Source organism: Ursus americanus, chromosome 20, assembly GCF_024610735.1.
Source record: "Ursus americanus isolate L20-20 chromosome 20, mUrsAme1.1.p, whole genome shotgun sequence".
NCBI classification, from domain to species: domain Eukaryota; kingdom Metazoa; phylum Chordata; class Mammalia; order Carnivora; family Ursidae; genus Ursus; species Ursus americanus.
Genome location: NC_142146.1, coordinates 37,664,542 through 37,679,858, shown reverse-complemented (window position 1 = coordinate 37,679,858; position 15,317 = coordinate 37,664,542). Strand labels below are relative to the sequence as shown.

Below are 15,317 nucleotides of genomic sequence, written 5' to 3'. Positions count from 1 at the left end.
TTTCTCCTTAATTTCCAGCTCCTCTGGCAGCCTTGAACTGTATCTTCTAACACCTCAAGCCAATAAAACTGTGGCTTCCTACTTGAATTTCAGCCATTTCACACTGCACAAGCTAGGAGTGCCTTCAGAGAGAAAAGCCATATAATAATATATTCCAGCATGTATCCAATTTTTGAGGGTCAAATCCTTCAGACTTGTCTTATATATTCTTCCAAGTTATCTATGAAAGAATTAGTCTAATAGTGGCAGACTTCATTTTATTGTGTGTTGCTTTATTGCACTTCACAGATACTGTTTTTATAAATTGTCTGTGGCAACTCTGCATCAAACAAGTTTACTGGTACCATTTTTCCAACAGCATTTGCTCTTTTCGTGTCTGCGTCGCATTTTGGTTATTCTCACAATATTTCACACTTTCCCATTATTATTATATTTGTTATGGTGATCAGTGATCTTTGATATTACTATTGTAATTCTTCTGGGGTTCCATGAATTATGCCCATATAAGACAGCAAACCTAACTGATAAATGTTGTGTGTGTTCTGAATGTTCCACCAGCGAGCCATTCTCCCATGACTCTCCCTCTTTTTGGGCCTCCCTTTCTCTGAGACACAATACTGGTATTAGGCCAATTAGTGGCCTCTAAGTGTTCAAGTGAAAGGGAGAGTTGTACATCTCACTTTAAAACAAAAGCTAGAAATTATTAAGCTTAATGAGGAAGGAATGTCGAAAGCCAAGATAGGTCGAAAGCCAAGACAGGCTGAAAGCCAGGCCTCTTGTGCCAAAGTTAGCCAAGTTGTGAATGCAACAGAAAGGCTTTTGAAAGAAATTAAAAGTGTTACTCCAGGGAACATATGAATGGTAAGAAACTGAAACAGCCTTATTGCTGATACGGAGACAGTTCTAGTGGTCAGGACAGATGATCACACCAGCTACAACATTCCCTTAAGCCAAAGCCTAATCCAAAGCAAGGCCCTAACTCTTTTCAATTCTATCAAGGCTAACAGCAGTGAGGAAGCTACATAAGAAAAGTCTGAAGCTAGCAGAAAAAGAAGGAAAGAAGCCGTCTCCATAACACAAAAGTACAGAGTGAAGCAGCAAGTGCTGATGCAGTAGCTAGCGCAAGTTACCTCGAAGATCTAGCTAAGGTAACTGATAAAGGTGGCTATACTAAACAACAGATATTCCATGGAGACAAAAGTCTTACACTGGAAGAAGGTGCCATCTAGGACTTTCACAGCTAGAGAGAAGTCAAAGCCTGGCTTCAAGTCTTCAAAGCCTCAAAGGACAGGCTCTCTTGTTAGGAACAAATGTAGGTGACTTTAAGTTGAAGTCAATGCTCATTTACCATTCTTAAAAATCCTAGAGCCCTTCAAAATTATGCTAAATCTACTCTGCCTGTGCTCCAGAATTGGAACAAAGCCTGGATGACAGCACATCTGTTTACAACATAGTGTAGTATATATTTTAAGCCCACTGTTCAGACTTACTGCTTAGGAAAAGACATTCCTTTCAAAATATTAAGGCTTCTGACAATGCACCTGGTCACCCAAGTGCTCTGATGAGGATATACAACGAGATTAATGTTGTTTTCATGCCTGCTAACACAACATCCATTCTGTAGCCCATGGATCAAGGAGTAATTCTGACTTTGAAGTCTTAATATTTAACATTTCATAAGGCTACAGCTGCCACAGATGGTGGTTCCTCTGATAGATCTGGGCAACATAAACTGAAAACCTTCTGGAAAGAATTAACCATTCTAGATGCCATTAAGAACATTTGTGATTTGTAAGAAAAACCCAAAGTACCAACATTAACAGGAGTTTGGAAGAAGGTTGATTCCAGCCCTCATTGATAACTTCGAGGGGTTTAAGGAACTACAGATGTGTTGGAAGGAACATGAGAACTAGAGTTAGAAGTGGAGTCTGAAGATGTGACTGACCTGCTGTAATTTCAAGAAAAAACTTTAATGGATGAGGAATCTTATTACGGATGAGCAAAGAAAGCAGCTTCTTGAAATGGAATCTATTCTTGTGACAGTGCTGTGAAGACTGGTGAAATGACAACACAGGACTTAGCGTATTATCTAAACTTAATTGATAAAGTTCTATTGTGGGTAAAATGCTATCAAACAGCACCACATGCTACAGAAAAATCATTCACGAAAAGAGTCAACTGATGTGGCAGATTTCATAGTTGTCTTATTTTATGAAATTGCCACAGTCACCCAACCTTCAGCAACCACTGAGTAGCCAGCAACCAAGCACCCGGGCAAGACCCTTCACCAGCAAAAAGATTACAACTTACTGAAAACTCAGAAGATGCTTAGCATTTTTTTAGCAATGAAGTATTTCTAAATTAAGGTATGTACATTGTCTTTTTTAGACATAACTCAACTGCGTGCTTAACAGACCACAGTAGAGCACAAAGATAACTTTTATATACACTGGGAAGCCAAAAAATTCATTCGACTCACTTTATTGTGAATTAGCTTTATTGCTGTGGTCTGGAACCACACCCACCCTATCTCTGAGGTATGGCTGTACAAGTTCCTTCACTATTGAGAACTCAATGGGTCTGTTTTTAAAAAGGCAACTTCATCAGTGTAGCTGTGTAAGCTCAAATCCTGGGAGTTACACTTGTCTTGCCTTTCTCTCACTATTGATCCTTTAGCAAAACACCTGAGTGTTATCTTTAAAAAAGATCCAGAATGTGAGGGGTGCCTGGTGGTTCAGTCAGTTAAGTGTCTGCCTTCGGATCAGGTCATGATCCCAGGGTCCTGGGACTGAGTCCCGCATCAGGTTCCCTGCTCGGCAGGAAGCCTGCTTCTCCCTCTACCTGCTGCTCCCCCTGCTTAGTGCTCTCTCTCTTTCGGTCAAATAAATAAATAAAATCTTAAAAAAAAGAAAAGAAAAGAAAAGAAAAGATCCAGAATGTGATCCATTTTTATTGCCTCCATTGCTACCAACCAACTGGTCCAAGCCATTATCTGGGCTCCCCTAAATTACTGAAATGCCTCTTAAATGGTCTCCTCATCCCCTTTATTCTATTCTCCACACGGCATGAGTCATTGATCCTATTAAAACATAAGTCAAATGATGTAATTTCTCTTTCTAAAGCTCTCCAATGCCTTTTCATCTTTCACTCAGAGTAAAAGTTTTAGAATGCCCACAAAGCCCTAAAAATATTCAGCTTCTCCATGACCTTTTTGACCTAAGTTCCTAGACTACCCCTTTACTCTTTTTTCCTCCTTAGCCAAGAGCCGTCCCTTATCTCTTGAATACTCTAGGCATGCTTCTGTTTCAGGGCCTTTGTACTGGCTGCTATTAACTACGCATCACTATTACCCCAAATATCCACATGACCCACTCCCTCATCATCTTTAAGTCTTTGCTCAAATGACACTTTCTTAGTGAAGCCCTCCCTGACTAGACTTTTTAATACTGCAACTCTCCTCATAAGCATATCATTCTCTATTCCCTTTCTCTGCTTTATTTTTGTCTATCTCATTCCCAATATACTATATAATTTTTTTATCATCTATCACTTAAAATTCCACGAGAGCAAAAATTTTGGTATGTTTTGTTCACTACTGTTTCCCCTAGAGCCTAGGACAGCATCTGGCACATACTAGGCACTCAATAAAATATCTATTGAATGAATGTATGACTGCAACAATGGTGTTCTTTAGCTACCAAAGAAAAAAATACTGCAGAATAATGCAGTGTGTAAAAATATGAGCAGTTGAAAACCAAGTCAGCCTAAATGTACTGAGATTTATGCTTAAAACATCATCAAAATTTCTTTTATATTGTTCACAGGCTACATGAACCGGAACATTTGATATCACATGGAAGTGGTATATGCTGTATGCATCTGTGTGTATCAGGTCTCCCAAGAGTGGACAATACCTAATCAAGTTTGGAGAACACAGTATGGATTTCAGAGACGAATCTGTTAATAATCTATTATTAGTACTCTTGGTGGAAATTTCAGAAACCTAGAGCAGTGGTTCTTAAAGTAATTCAGATGATAATATATCTGGAAGACATGGTGCTCTCTGAAGAACGCCATTTATTAAAAACATTTACTACATGGTTTAATGAAGGTAGTAAAAACATGGTCCCTGATATTGAGGATCTTACAGACGAGAGGAAGAGACAGACAAAAGTAAGGACTACACGGTGTGACAGGAGTTATTCCTAAGGTGATAAAGAAACAGAATAAGGGCATAGCTCAACTCAACTGAAGTGGCTAGAGGCTTATAAGTGACTTCTGTAAAAAGGCTTAAAAAGACAACAAATCACACAGCTGAAGAAGGAAAGAAAGGAATTTCTAGGTAGAGCATATGCAAAAGCATGAAGGTAAAAGAGAACACGTTAGAGAACACGTTAAAGGAACTGCAAGAGCTAGTCTGGTGAAGTGACATATGGAGAATGCAAAAGATAAGGCTGCATGAGAAAGAAAGAGGCTGGAAGGTCAATAACTCATTTGACTTCAGCATACAACTAGAAGAACTTTTACTTATAGAAAATGACTACATTGCAATACAACAATATAAAACCATAATCACAAGCCCACGTTCATAAAAAAAAGTCAGTATGATCATGACTGATTGCTGAGTGCCCTATAATACTCATTTGCCACACAATAATCTAGTTGTATTGAAGATAAGTTGCATACTATTACTTGTTAGCGATTACCTAAGCAGGCATCAAAACCTTAACAACTTACTTAGGAAAAACCCTTAAAACTGAGAACACTCTATTTAATTCCTTTTCCAGTAAAATGGGAAAAGACCATACTATTTGATTCTAAGTGCTAAAAATACTTGATTCAAAATACTAGTGCCCAGTAAGAGGCAGAGTGAAAGACCCAATAATTTAGAGCCATTTATAGAAAATCTGGGAGGCACTCTTTCAGACACCAAAGTCACATAGCAAGTGTAGCAAGAGATTTAACTAGGGGTCTTAGCTATCCAGAAACAGCAAGGAAATAGGAAGTAAGTCAAACATTTGCTTGAACAATCAGAGAATCCAAAGCCCATGCATTTTCTCCGTAGAGGAAAGTCCTTCAGTCTTCCATCAAAGCCTTTGATCTTAAGCACAATTTTAACAAACACAGTACCTGTATCCTCATTCACAGTGTATTTGTAGTAAAAAAATCGAGCTGGGTGATGAAGGTGGGAGTGAGATGTTACATTATGGTTCACTGACAGCACAAGAAATTTAACGTAACAGCCTGAATATAAAGGGGATAGAGAAAAACCGTATAAAGCAAACAGAGGAACATAAAAGCACAGCAGTCCAAGGCATTTAGCTGGGGAGTAAACAGCTGCACACACCCATAAGCAGCCCTGAAAACACCACTCAATCAAAGCACTACATAATCATTAATATTATCAATGACAGCCCCAAGTCATCTAGAAAATGTAACTTACGTTCAATGAATTCTTTTTTAGAAGGCAGGGAAGCATGTAATACATTTTGGAAAAATCCATCAAAAGAGTTAAAACAAAAAGCATGGATGCTTAAAACTGTAGGCTTTGGTAAATAATCTTGAAACTTCATATAACAGAGCTTATTCCTCCAATGTCATTCCAGTAGGTTAAATTTCTTAATACCTGGTAACAATGTAATTTCTAATGTGTCTATTTTATACCTAGAGTAGCCTAATCACTCTATAGAATTTTATCCCCATAAGATCCTTGCTAGAACAGAGGTTCTTAAGAACCCCAGATGAACTTTGGATCTACAAACTCATTGAAATTATATGCAAAATTCTGTCTAGTTTGTATGTGCATTTTTCTGGAGGAAAAAGGCCAAAACTATCACCTGATTCTTAAAGTTCTAAGCCAAAAAAGACTTTAGAATTAATTTAGATTAGAAAATATTTCAAATGAGGAAAACAGCTGATTTATTCATGGAGAATGACTAACTTAAATTTTATTTTAATGTACTGTTAACGTAAACATAATTAGCACATTAGGACAGCTACTTTTTAAAAGCTGCTATATATATGAAAGCATTTATATAGTATTCGACATAAGCTGTAACTTCTAAAACATTCAAAATATATTTAGCTTAAAAAATGCTGTCTGGAAGGCTAACTATGTAGCCTATTGCTCTTTCATCATTTGACTACTGATAGGCCATAACAAATTATCTGGGTGCCTAAAAATAAAACGACTTTGGTTTCTTATATCTTACTAATACATTTGGCTATATGTAGTCATTTTGGTAGAGCCATACTAAGGAATTATGAAACAATTTTTCATATCACTCTACTCTTCAAAAATCTCCACTGACGCATTCTACTTAGTGGAATCTACATTCTCTTGAAAGCACCCAATGGCTGGTGTTCGCTATCATTTCAGAATTTATAGCAGAAGCTCTCTTAACAGATCTTTACCCAACAGAGCTAATGGATTAACTGAGGCTCTCTCCCTGTACACTGTAAAACGTAACAAATGACGCTCATGGGATGCTGAGTGCTTGTGGCTGCTAGGCTACGACTTGTTAAGGCCTGGATCCCTCTGTTTCCATTGGTTAGGCAGTTTTGTTTACCAACTCTGTTGGGTTTGTTCCCAAACCTATTTATGCAATTTTTCCATGTTATAATAATTTACTTAAATATATGTAAAGTGACATAATAAGCGCCCCCTACTAAGAGATTTACCGTTTATTTGAAAATCAGGTGAATGCTTTAAGAAGCTTCAAAAAAGGAGATCCACACTCATATAAATAAAGTTGCTTTATATGGGGGTGAGACACTTATAAAAAATTAGGGGTGACTATCATGAAATCTAATAGAATTCTGTACTTGGATCACTTTTCAAGTATTTAAGTTCTAAATTCACTTTGGAGAAATCAACCAGAAAACTGATGCATTATGGGTATATTTGCACAAGAAAGACAAAGGGGAAATCCAATCTATAGATCCATATTCAAAGAAAAGATCCTGATTATCAAAAGATTTGGTAAACAAATGTATAAATATTTAAAATACGTATGTACCTTTTTGTCTGTTTTTAAATGATTCTTGCTTTAAGTGAACATCTTTGTATTCTGATCACCGTGAATAAAAGGGGTTCACTAAATGTGATCCATGATTTAGTTATCAAGTTCTTGCTAGGATACTGGAAGGAGCTAATGGCCTTCTGTGGATCATGGTTTACCCCAAAAGAATAAGCTTAAAAAGTGGACATTTTAAGCACTGTGTCAGTCCACTGAGGGATAAACTGTGCCTCTCTGAATCCCTCAAATCACACTGTAGGAAGATGGCCTTCCTTATCCAAACAGCCCACTGTGCTTTCTCAGGAAGCAAATCATTAAAATTTCCATCTTGAAGGTAGCTTGGCCAACAGTCTAGAATGAATCTGATAACAGTATAGGAATCATAATCCATGGAAAGACTGTGGAAATTTTTAGCTGATGCTATCTAGCAAACCACTGAAATACTCTCATTTATTAGATATTGATTCTTACCAATTTGGCTCTTCGAGTTAAAAGAAACTTGCAAGCTCTAGATAACTGGAATTTACCAGGGATTTTTTAGAAAACAGAGCACGTGTGAGGAAAAAAAAAATGGAATTTACATGGTGTCACTTGTCAAATAGTTACTGCATCCTTAATGTGTGTACAATCACTGTGAGAAACTATACACTACAGTAATATTAGTGAAAAGGTTTGCCAGAGTTACATTAAGCAGCAAAAAAAAGATATCTTCACTGAGAACCAGGAAAAGGCCCCAAAATAAAGCATAAACACAACTACCTGGCTGTTTGTGGTAAGTGAGCTCTCTGCTTGTTAAGCAGAACCACCGTTTCTTGAAATTCTTTTTCCCAATCCGAGTTCTTCCCTGAGCTCTTTTATACATCTCACTGCCAAAACAACAGATAGGAAAATTTAGTTATAAATATTAAAATAGTTCATCCAAAACAAAAACTGTTCTTTAACTTTAAATGACATGAAAGGCTGTTTAAGATCATATTAAGTATATGAAAATGCTTTTGTCATCTACAACTTCTGCATTTATTTTGGCCAAGCTAAGGGAATAAAGTCTTTAAATTAATTTAATATTTATAATTCTGCCATTCAGAACTAAAAGGGCCAAACTTTAAGTAAAGTTCCCTTTTAACTTCCAATGATAACACTACTTCAAGACTGAAGAGTGTTGTTACTTTTTCAAAGTACTCTAATACCCGTAATCTCATTATATTTACAAAACTACTCCAGGATTGCAGGCACAAGGAATCGTGCCCATGTGGCATAAAATTTCTATGACAGTGTGACTTACCTGATGGATGTTATTTAAGCAGGTCTAACACGAAAAAAACCTAGATTTCCTCACTTCCAGACCTATGCTTTTTGTACTTACATAACACGTACACTGACACATAACTTTAATCTCTAAATTCATTAAATTACCCTTCTTTCAGGTGCACAGGCTCACTCGTACCACTGGATTCTTTAGTTTCAGTAGATGAAATTTCATCCAAGAACTAAATAGGGAAATGGGCAAAAATTACACTTTGTGATAACATACATCAAAAATTCAGTTTATCTTAAACATCACTGATAATATTGTAAAGTTCTTCTTTAAGCAATACACATAATTGTAACTTATAAAGTTAACACATATTTAATTATAGAGGATGTCCTAAATTACACATTGGATAGGTGTTCTAAAAAGTTTATTCTCAAGTTACTTAAAACCCAGAATATGTTTCCCTACAAAAACAGCTCAATCTACAATCCTTAAACAACCACTGTGAAATCTATAGAGCTCGGAATAAAGAGTTGTTTTTGTTTTTTGATTTACAGTAAACTCATTTGGGAGCACAACTTAATCTGAACCACCAAAGGCTATTTATAGTCTCTATTTATCTTACGTAGTGTGAATATTCATATACCTTGCTCTACAATGTGCATGATTATGCAGTACTACCTCAGGCCCCACAGGGGTATAATACATAGTACAGACCTATTCTCTTTTAAAACTCTGAAAAACCGAATTCTGAAATATTTCTGGTCCCAAAGATTATAGATATAGGATTGTGAACCTATATTATATGTCAGGATCACCAAATTATGGCTCAGTGGGCCAAATTCAACCTGTAGCCTGTTTTTGCAAGGCCTGTGAGTTAAGAACAGGTTTTATATTTTTAAAGGGCTGCAAAAACAAAAACAAAGAAGAATATGGGACAGAGCCCTTATGTGGCCAGCAAAGCCTAAAATATTTACTCACTGGCCCATTACAGAAAAGATTTTGCTGACTTCTATTATATATAACTGACTGTAGCCCTGACAGATAGTATCCACAACTATGACTGAAATATAATTGAGTTCTCTGGAATAACGTGGAAATCTAGTCACCATTTATAGACTTCGTAGGGAGAATGGGAATATGGTGGCTCAAGAAAATGTGGAGTACCCATCTCTAGCAATGGCAAGCTACTCCTGGGAAGAGCAGTTAGCTTCATGAATATGCTACCTTGACTGGTCAAGAGCTTCCTGGCATGTGGCTGTCTCTTCATGGGAAAAAGAAATTAGTATTTCAAAGAACAATTCTTGTTTTTAGAGAGGAATTCTATTTCGTCCCATAAATGAACTACCTCTTTGTTTAGTCCTTGCTTTTTCCTTTATACTTTTCTATGGTGTCCCACTTAGGACTAAAAAAAAAAAAAAAAGTATATTCCAATAGCGATGACACTGAGGCACAAGTGCCTAATCTAAAGTAGAATTCGTGGGGAGTCATATTCTCTCAAGACTGGCTTAAGATTGCCCACTAGAGGGGCACCTGGGTGGCACAGCGGTTAGGCGTCTGCCTTCGGCTCAGGGCGTGATCCCGGCATTATGGGATCGAGCCCCACATCAGGCTGTTCCGCTATGAGCCTGCTTCTTCCTCTCCCACTCCCCCTGCTTGTGTTCCCTCTCTCGCTGGCTGTCTCTCTCTCTGTCAAATAAATAAATAAAATCTTAAAAAAAAAAAAAAAAAAAGATTGCCCACTAGAGGGGCACCTGGGTGGCTCAGTCGTTAAGCGTCTGCCTTCGGCTCAGGGCGTGATCCCGGCGTTCTGGGATCCAGCCCCGCATCAGGCTCCTCCACTGGGAGCCTGCTTCTTCCTCTCCCACTCCCCCTGCTTGTGTTCCCTCTCTCGCTGGCTGTCTCTCTCTCTGTCAAATAAATAAATAAAATCTTTAAAAAAAAAAAAAAAGATTGCCCACTAGAAGCCATACTTACAATTTTTTCCAATGTTTACTTCTAGCACATAAGAAGGAAATCTTAGTAAGTGAAGGAGCAAAAACAGAGTTTCTTTTGCATTATATGTGGTGATACAGAACAAGTAATATAAGGGAACTAAATGGGGCACCTGGGTGGCTCAGTCGGTTAAATGTCCAACTCTTTTTTTTTTTTTAAGATTTTATTTATTTGACAGAGAGAGACAGAGCGAGAGATGGAACACAAGCAAGGTGAGTGGGAGAGGGAGAAGCAGGCCCCCTGTCGAGCAGGGAGCCCGATGCGGGGCTCGATCCCAGGACCCTGGGATCATGACCTGAGCTGAAGGCAGATGCTTAACGACCAAGCCACCCAGGCGCCCCTAAGCGTCCGACTCTTGATTTTGGCTCAGGTCATGATCTCAGGGTTGTGAGGCAGAGCTTCTGCTTAAGATTCTCTCTCTCCCTGCCCCTCTGTTCCTTCCCCAACTCCCTCTTGTGCACTCTGTCAAATAAATAAAAATCTTAAAAAAAAAAAGTATACAAGGGAACTAAACAAGTGTCCTATCATATCTCCAGTTGTTATAAATGGACCATCCACTAATGGAGGGTAAGAAATGTACTGCAATATTTCATTTCTTAGTATTTGCCTGAAGGCACTGATTTATTTACTTGAAAAATATTTATTATTTATTCATAATTATTACATTTGTTATTTGCTGTATTTATAAGGAACTATGGGGTAAATACAATTACATAAAGTGAAAGAAAACATAATAATTAAGATGAACTATAGGAGGGTGAATATAGGTCCCAATTTGCTCAGGGCCATCCCTGTCTATAGCTGTGGTCCCAACATTATCAACAGTACTCATTTTCACTATTTAAAGTGTCCAGGTTTGGACATCAAATTATATGGTCACTCTGTTAATAGAACTATCCATGTTGCCCTTCCTAAACTCTGTGGGAACAGTACACCAGTACAAAATGAGAAACTGGGCTTCACAGGCTTTTGCAACTTCTAGCAATGCATATGTCCAGACTTAGCTAGTAAATAATAAAGAAAACTCTTAGATTAGGGCAAAATATCCTATCATCCTAGTTTAGGAGTCTAGATCCACATCTGAAACAGGAAATGTACTATGGTGATAGCCCATGATAATGTGAGTAGGTGACACAGGACAGATCAGGAACAGGCTCAACTCCTGGCACCCTTAAGTGTTTTCTCCACTGACATTATCAACTCCACACATTCTGATTATATCAGGAAAAAAAAAATCAGCTGCTACCATAGCCTAGGTCATAAAAAATGGCAAAACAACCCTAAAACAAAAGACAGTACATCATAATCTTGCCAACAAAAGTCTGCCTACACTGTCCCACACATGTTTCAACAATGTCCTACAAATAAAAAGGCAGCTTTTCCTTTGCCTATTCTTTTCAAAGTCTTTCTCCTCAAAAGCCTTCAATGGTTGCCTAAAAAGATTTTGGTTGAACCTGCACTATTCTAGATGAAAAAAAATTCCAACTGGCTTTAATTTTTTTTAAATCATCATTTTCATTTTACTGAGTCCCTGTAAGAATCCTAAGCACGAAAAAAATAAAGTACAGACATATACTTCAACAAAATATACTCTTGGCAGTCAACTGTGAATCAATCATGCTACAAAAATTGAATAAAATCTTAAAATTTGGCCTTACTAATTTTGATTCATTAAATCAGGATCATGATAAATATAATACAGTACTTTCTTCAAGCCAAATTTAGATGTACTTCAAAGTAACTTTACAAATTTTAGGGTTTTATAATAAAGCTACATTTTATTTAGAATGATTCAGAACTAAGACTCAAGAAATTAAAGATCCTTTCAAAACATTCTCAATTTCTAAGTACAGCAATTTTTGTAGGTTATAGGCCTTGTGTTAGGATATTATAAACTGTAGTCTTTTGTACATTTACAATACATTTTAATTTATAGTAACTTTCTTCAGGTTACTACCATAAGCCTATATTGTTTATAAAATGTTCACTAATTCACGTATTTTTTTTTACTATGACAAGTATCCACCATATATCAGGCACCATACTAAGCCTTTACCCCTCTTAGACCAGAGGTTCTCAATCAGAAACAATTTTGTTCCTTAGGGGACATCTGGCAATGTTTACAGACATTTTTGGTTGTCAAAACTAGAAGCATCCTACTGGCATCTAATTGGCAGAGGCCAAGGATGCTGCTAAACACTCTACAATGCACAAGGCAGGCCCTCACAATCAAGAATTATCTGACCCAACTGTCCACAGCGCTGCTATTAAGAAACCCAAACTCTAGCTATTTGTCATTTGTGTTATTAAGACAGTGGCAATAGCAGTGGTTGTTAACATTTAGGTATTTCCACAACTACAATCCCATAGTTTTGTATGGGAGAAGAAAGGAAGAAGACAGGTTCTTCACAGTTTAAACATTATTTTCTTAAACGGGGGGTTGACTTATAGGAATAACATGAAATGCTAACATTTCTCCAGTGCTATATGATAAGAAATGTTAATATTTCCAGAGTAAAACAATCATACCTTTTTAACTGCTATAATATATCCTTCTTCTTGAAACATTTTGAAAAATTCACACATGAATGTCTCTTTGAAACTTGACTAGGAAAAAAAACCACACAGAATTTATGTATGTTAAATAGAGAACTAAGAATATAATGAACTGCATTTCTAAGCTGAGGATTAAGGCCTTAAAGGACTCAATCATGTATTTCAAGAGAGTTATAGGGTTTGGAGTGGGATTTCTTTCAACAGCTGTTAGATGATTACGGCACAAACAGATTCATAGAAGGTTCTTGCATCTGTTCACTAGACTCTCTCCTCTTAGACCTATTATTTTACTTTATTTTTTTTTTTACAAATTTAAATGTTTATTAATTCACTTAAAAATAACAATTCCATTACATGTTAATGTAAATTACATTTTGAAATGAAAAGTAACTGTGTTTTCCGAAACAAAAAAATTTAGAAGACTGACAACATTTTTTGAAGAAGTCTTTAATTAGATGTATTAGTTTAAATAAAACTTCGTTAACAGGTGACTAAGACACAACGGCTATCTAAAAGATGGCTACTGCATCTGTATATGCATATTTTTGGTTTTGCTTTGTTTTTAATTTGGAAGGGAGTGAGAGAGAAGGGATCATAAGGTATAACAACATTTAGAAGTGTGAATACAAAGCAAAAGATATAAAGACTTACCTTGCTTTTGGACAGACTCCCCCAGCTTCCCAAAGTTTGAATGGTTTTTGAGATGAGGGTTAATGTTCTAATTGTCTGTGGATCCTAAAGAATGTAAAAAAGACACAAAACTCCTGTTAAGTTTTTAAGAAATAGAATTTGTGTAAGACGTAGAATACAGTGAACAGGCTACACTGCTTTAATACAAAAATATTCATTCAAACCACCTGTGTTGTTAAACCCTAGTTTACAATGGGCACAACTCACCTAAGGAATTAAGAGACTAAAGAAGCCAGATGTCATTTATAATTCCTCCTAAAGTAATTGTATTCAACAATGTGTTACTTCTGAAAGTCATACTTCAATTAATACCATATATGTTGTTTTGTACAGTATGACAGCTTGGACTACCTAACAAACTGTATTCACTTCTGAAATGTCAATCACATCTATTTTTCCTACCTTGTAACCAAAAATGGCAATTTCCAAATTTTCTGTACTCAACCCACCTCTAAGCCTATTTAATAACTGATAGAGCCTGTATAATCAATTGTTTTCATCATGGAAGCAAAGACCTAACTAAGCTTAAGAAATGAGAAGTTACCCGGTTCATGTAGGATCTTAGCAGAAGGTAACTATTTGGGTCTATTATCCAAGGTATTTTTCAGGCCTGTCTACCAGAAAAAACTCAATATAAATAAGATGGATTAAACAGTTCCCCCGATAAGTCCTTGCTCCCTCCCCCCCCCTTTTTTAATTGAGGTATAATTTACATACAGTGAAATGAACAGATTTTAAATGTACATAACCCAATGAGTTTCCACCCATCCATATATCTATATAACCAATTCTCCTATCACATGTAGAATTTCTTTATTTTGGAGATTCAAATAAACAATATCTTCCACCAAAATACAGACTTAAGAAAATTTAGATACAGAAATTGCTTTAGTTTTTGGTTACATTCCTTAATATTTTAGTATTCCCACATTGAAAATGACAGTGAATGTGAAGAAGACACGATCAGGTTGTAAGGCAATCTGGAAAAAAAGGAATATCTGGATATAGTCATTATGATATATTTATGAAATAGTTACACACCTTAATTAGGTTATTCAGAAATATTTTTGCTAGAACATTCAGGATTCCACCATATGTATAGAAGGTCCCTACAACTCTCTGCCTTTGAAGAACCTAAGATTCTTAACAATGGTTAATAAACTGGATTTGAACTGAATCTCACCAAGACGTCCCTGTTCAAATTTGGTTTTAAAAATCACTGTTTTAGGTTATGATTTCCCTGAACTAAAAAAAAAAGAACAAAGCATATATTACACAATTTCTGCACATCACATATTTGTTTATATCCACATGGCCCTCACTACTGTGTGACAATCATATCATTTAGCTACGACTGATTCCCTGGTGTACTCTATATACAAGCTGTTCTAAATTTTTCCCCTGCTACCACCTGCCATCATAATTTTTTATGGATGTCCAGTACCTCAGACATCTGATACCCAGCACAGAGCCTGGCACAGGCACCTAGTAGATGCCTTATAACATTTATTAAATTCAACTGCAATGTTGAATCTCTTACCTCAAAACAACGTATCTTATCCTTTTTTCCTTACATTAGGGTGAACCATTTGAAATTACTATTATCTGACTCCTTTTGATTTACAAAACACAAAACAACTTCACACGGTTCACCTTATCTCAAAGGAGGAATTACTCTTTTCCTAAGGTTTAGACCCATCACTTTTCTTCTCAAGATAATCTGAATCCTCCAGGATACTGATCTGATTATTAGGAAGCCCTCTTCTCTCTTCAATTTTTCCCTTTCTGTTGGTTTCTTCTCCTCG

The 15,317-nt window shown here is 36.6% G+C and overlaps 1 protein-coding gene across 2 annotated transcripts in view; it reads right to left on the bottom strand.

Annotated features, from left to right (window-relative positions):
- RASA2 (RAS p21 protein activator 2) overlaps positions 1 to 15,317 on the bottom strand; it is a 117,845-nt gene that overhangs the window by 14,207 nt on the left and 88,321 nt on the right. The window contains exons 16-19 of one of the 2 annotated variants that reach the window (XM_045791896.2): positions 13,474 to 13,557; positions 12,796 to 12,873; positions 8,433 to 8,506; positions 7,776 to 7,885 (exon numbers count right to left, since the gene is read on the bottom strand). In XM_045791896.2, coding sequence (XP_045647852.1) covers positions 7,776 to 7,885; positions 8,433 to 8,506; positions 12,796 to 12,873; positions 13,474 to 13,557 — 346 coding nt within the window. The remainder of the gene's footprint in view (positions 1 to 7,775; positions 7,886 to 8,432; positions 8,507 to 12,795; positions 12,874 to 13,473; positions 13,558 to 15,317) is intronic. The other variant, XM_045791897.2, reaches the window with a different exon arrangement.